This window comes from Cyprinodon variegatus, unplaced genomic scaffold (genome assembly GCF_000732505.1).
Source record: "Cyprinodon variegatus isolate N-32 unplaced genomic scaffold, C_variegatus-1.0 Scaffold1483, whole genome shotgun sequence".
NCBI classification, from domain to species: Eukaryota; Metazoa; Chordata; class Actinopteri; order Cyprinodontiformes; family Cyprinodontidae; genus Cyprinodon; species Cyprinodon variegatus.
In genome coordinates this window covers 55,977-60,184 of record NW_015151936.1, presented here as the reverse complement: position 1 = coordinate 60,184, position 4,208 = coordinate 55,977, and the positions used below count along the sequence as shown (strand labels likewise).

At 35.4% G+C, this 4,208-nt stretch overlaps 1 protein-coding gene across 1 annotated transcript; it reads left to right on the top strand.

The window, feature by feature from the left end:
- The first annotated feature begins 2,360 nt into the window (after positions 1-2,360).
- On the top strand, positions 2,361-3,411 carry LOC107103586 (olfactory receptor 142-like). Its single transcript, XM_015403355.1, has one exon. The coding sequence runs from the start codon at positions 2,415-2,417 to the stop codon at positions 3,405-3,407; it is 993 nt and encodes a 330-aa protein (XP_015258841.1). The 5' UTR covers positions 2,361-2,414; the 3' UTR covers positions 3,408-3,411.
- Positions 3,412-4,208: the final 797 nt, after the last annotated feature.

Genomic DNA, 4,208 nt, shown 5'->3' with positions numbered 1-4,208 from the left:
TGCTCTAAAAACATTCTAAATGACAACTTTTTTACCAAAATATTTACTTTACACATAGAAAACATAATTCAAACGGTATTTGTTTATATACGTGTAAATCTTTTACAATGTTATAGTAAAAAATATTTTTACTATACCTTTAAATTTCAGTTTTAGAGTCTATGTTGGTTCTCACTAGATCCAATTAAAATAACACTTTTATTATTTAGAATTAAAGAATTAACAGTGAGAGAGCAGGAACAACAATGTAAATTGTTGTAATTCAACACTTATCAAGGTTTGACTAATTTAACAATAGCGTTTAGTGTCAAAGGTTAACAAAACACACTGACACTGGGTTCATCTAACACTAGTGAGTAGTTTTAAAAGTTAACACTACACACAAGTAATGATAATTTACCCATTCATGGTGGTTGTTAACTCTTCGATTAATAGGAAAAAGTAACGTAATGGTCACAAAAATAATTTAAATCTGACAAATGCACAATTGAATAGACATTCTATCAAAATGACCAAATGTATGTCAGACATTGCTTTCATCCGTCAAAAGATTTTTAAAATAAATAAATTAAACAGGCCTGGATAAAAATTATGGTAACATAGAAATAATGTGTCAACAGGTGTGCCTATACATAGAGCTATAGCAGTCACTGTGCTGTTTGGTGACGTGGTGTGTACTACACGCAATATGAAAGAAGTTTTCTTAGTATATTAAAAAGAAAATTACAGACATACATTTAAAAAGTAAAGGCTATAAGACCATCTTCAAGCAGCTTGATGTTCCTGTGTTTACAGTTGCACGTGTTACTCAGAAATTGATGATCCACAAGACTGTAGCAGGAGGAAAATAAATGGGAAATCAAAAAGACAGATAATATAAATGGAAAAGAGAGAAGCTAGAAAAACTAAAGAAATAAAAGCTGACTTCAAGCTCAAGGAACAGCAGTGTGAGAGCACACCATCATCCACTGTTTGAGAAAAAGTGGATTTAAAGGAGATGCACAAAAAAGAAAACTATTGTTGTTGATAAAAAAAAATCACAGAACTCTGAAGAATAACAATGAGGCTGCACTTAAACTATCTTAGTTTAAAAATGCAGAAATAAAGGCTTTGGAGCTGTTTATAGGTACTTGTGAGGTAGTGAGAGATGATGCTCAGAGAGCTATTTGTATTGTTTGTGTAAATTTCTCTTTTTTTTATCAGGGGAGAGGAATAAGTAGTGTTGTACCAATGCCATTTTTTGGCCCCGGTACCGATACCCGATTCCTGGCTGTGCATTATCGGCTGGTGCCAATACCATACCGATACCATCTGTTTGAAATGTGTGTATATATGAGAACAACTACATACTACTTGGATGTAAAATAATTGCCATCATGGCTTTGTCAAGCTGCTGCCTACCTTTGTGGAGCAGGAAAAAGACTAATACAAAGTGAATCCAGTAGAACTTTTTATTGCGTACCTGGAATGGGTGACAATAGTTGAATAAAGTTTTGGCTCTCAAAATGTTATCGGTGCCCTATTTGTCTGTACTCTGCGATACTGATACCACCATTTTAGTGCTGGATCAGGGCCCTACCCTATACTGGTATCGGTATCAGTGCAACACTAGTGATAAGTTCCACTTTCCTGCACTCTCACTTGTTGTTTTTTGGAGAGTCAAATGAGATCAATACTCTTTCCATTTTCTGTCTTCTGAACTTCTATCATGAGTAAAGTAATCTGTTTTTTAAATGTGTCATTGATTGTCCTTTCCCCAGTCTGGCCCGTCTGCTATGCATGCACAGTGTGACTCCAAACCTGGCTGTTTTCCCTTGAGATAAAGAGATCTTATTTTGTATTTTCCCCCAAAGCGGGTGTGTTTTACTTTACAACCACATCTCTCTTCCTGTCAGACCCATGAAATTGCTGCTAAATTGCTGCATATTCAGCTCAGCCAAACGCTCCAGATGTCCCTCTTTTATTTCCTTCCAGTCAATCCTTTCCCCATTCTTCCTAATCCCTTTCCCTTCCCTCATTCATTTCTTACAGTATTCAGAAAATGCTGGACCCCCAGATATGTACTGAATAAGCTGGATACATTACTTAGCTAAGAACTGCTAAGTGCTTACTTGTCGCTCAGTTTTGCTGAATTTCAGATCCTAGACCCATCCCTATTTTACTTTCTGATTCAGCAAAGTTAAAAGTAAACAAGCTGGTGATGGAGTTTTTTAGACTTTGATAAGTCTACTTCATTTCAGATGTAAACAGTTTAATGAGGTCCACAGAGAGAAATAAAGGTGAATAAAAACTTAGACTCAGACAGCTCCCTTTGAGGTGAGTGCACCCAAACAAAATTATGATATACTGTAACAGGACATGTATTGCTGCTACACAACATTAGTTAGATTTCTGCTCTTGTTTTCTACATTATAATGGATAAAATGGATAATGAACTAAATGTAACATATATATCTTTTGATGGGCATGTAGAATTGCAGAAATACAAGTTTCTGTACTTCGTGGCTACATTTACGATATATTTTCTAATAATTTGTGGCAACTCAACAATCTTGGTTCTCATCTGGATCAAAAAAAGCCTCCATGAGCCTATGTACATTTTCATCGCTGCTTTACTCTGCAATGCACTTCTGTTTAGCACCAATGTTTATCCAAAACTTCTGATTGACCTTTTATCTGACTTACAGGTTACAACTTTCTCATCGTGTAGATTACAGGCTTTCATTTATTACTCTTTAAGTGGCTCAGAGTTTCTCCTTTTGGCAGTGATGGCCTATGACAGGTATGTCTCTATCTGTAAGCCTCTGCAATATCAGACAGTCATGAGAAAAACAACCGTGACTACTTTGTTGGTTTTAGCTTGGGTTTTACCATCCGGTCAGCTTATACCGTCCCTTATACTAGGTAACAGTTTTAAACTCTGCAGTCATACCTTGAAGGGAATTTTCTGCAATAATGCTGTTACCAAGCTTTACTGTATGGGCTCCGCTGGACCTTATATTATATATGGTGTGTTTATTTTAATTAATACTGTCTTTGTTCCTTTGGTGTTCATCCTTTTTACCTTTAGTAAAATACTTATAATATCCTATAGAAGGGGCTCAAATGTCAGGAAAAAAGCTGTGCAGACATGTGCTCCACACCTGCTGGTTTTGATCAGTTTTTCATGTTTGTGTTCTTATGATGTTATAATAGCCAGATTGGAAATTGATTTACCCAAAACAGCACGCTCAATAATGAGTTTACAGCTGGTTTTGTATCCTCCTCTTTTTAATCCAATAATCTATGGTCTAAAGATGACAGAAATTCATAAACACCTGGTAAGGTTTTTCAGTAGAGCTAGATTCTGCCTATTTATTACACTAACAGGTAAATGGAAATTAGGTTATGATACAAAAACTAGATAAATAATTCAGAATGGAGATACACTTGTACATTTTTTCTGCTTTCAGCATATAAGTTTGAGGATAAAATGTTTGCTTAATGTTTTATAGATCAAATCCAATCCATATCCAATGTTGTTTAATTTATTTTGCTGAATGGTGTATATTTTGTTGCTGTAGAATGTGGATATTGCTTCTAAATCAATTAAGTGTACCTTTTTATTATAGTCATAAGTTTCATTTGACAGATTAATGTCATCAGTAAAAAGCCTAGAGTGATTTAAGATCAAATGTATTGCCAGCATCTAAAAACTACAAAAATGTTAGTGTGATTAAATATGAGAGATTGATGACTTTTTTTTTTATCAACGGCTGGCATTTGCATTTAGATTTCATGTAACATAACCTCTTTGTTAAATTATCAGATATTTTCAAGAGTCCCTATTACAACTATTGTTTTTAATGGTAAAAACACCATGACTCTAAAATGCTTGCTATCCTTCTTTGAGAATGTTTTCATATGCCATAAGAAAACCAATCATGTCCTGGTTCTTATCCACTGAGCATGCCTTGCTCCTGTTTTTGCTCAGTGGAGGGAGATAGTTTAAAGTTCTGTAGATTTCATGATACCATGTCTTGTTCTGCCTTTCAACTACCTGTTTCCATCTGAACGTTTCTGCCTGAACTCGCTATTGGACTCATGGAACCTTGAAGCTGCCTGAACGCTCTGTGGATTCCTGGTTTGTTCTTGTTCTGATCAGACCCCCAGGCCATGTTGCGGACTCCTAGATCTCTGAGCATTCCTGTTCTGAATTATTTTCCTGA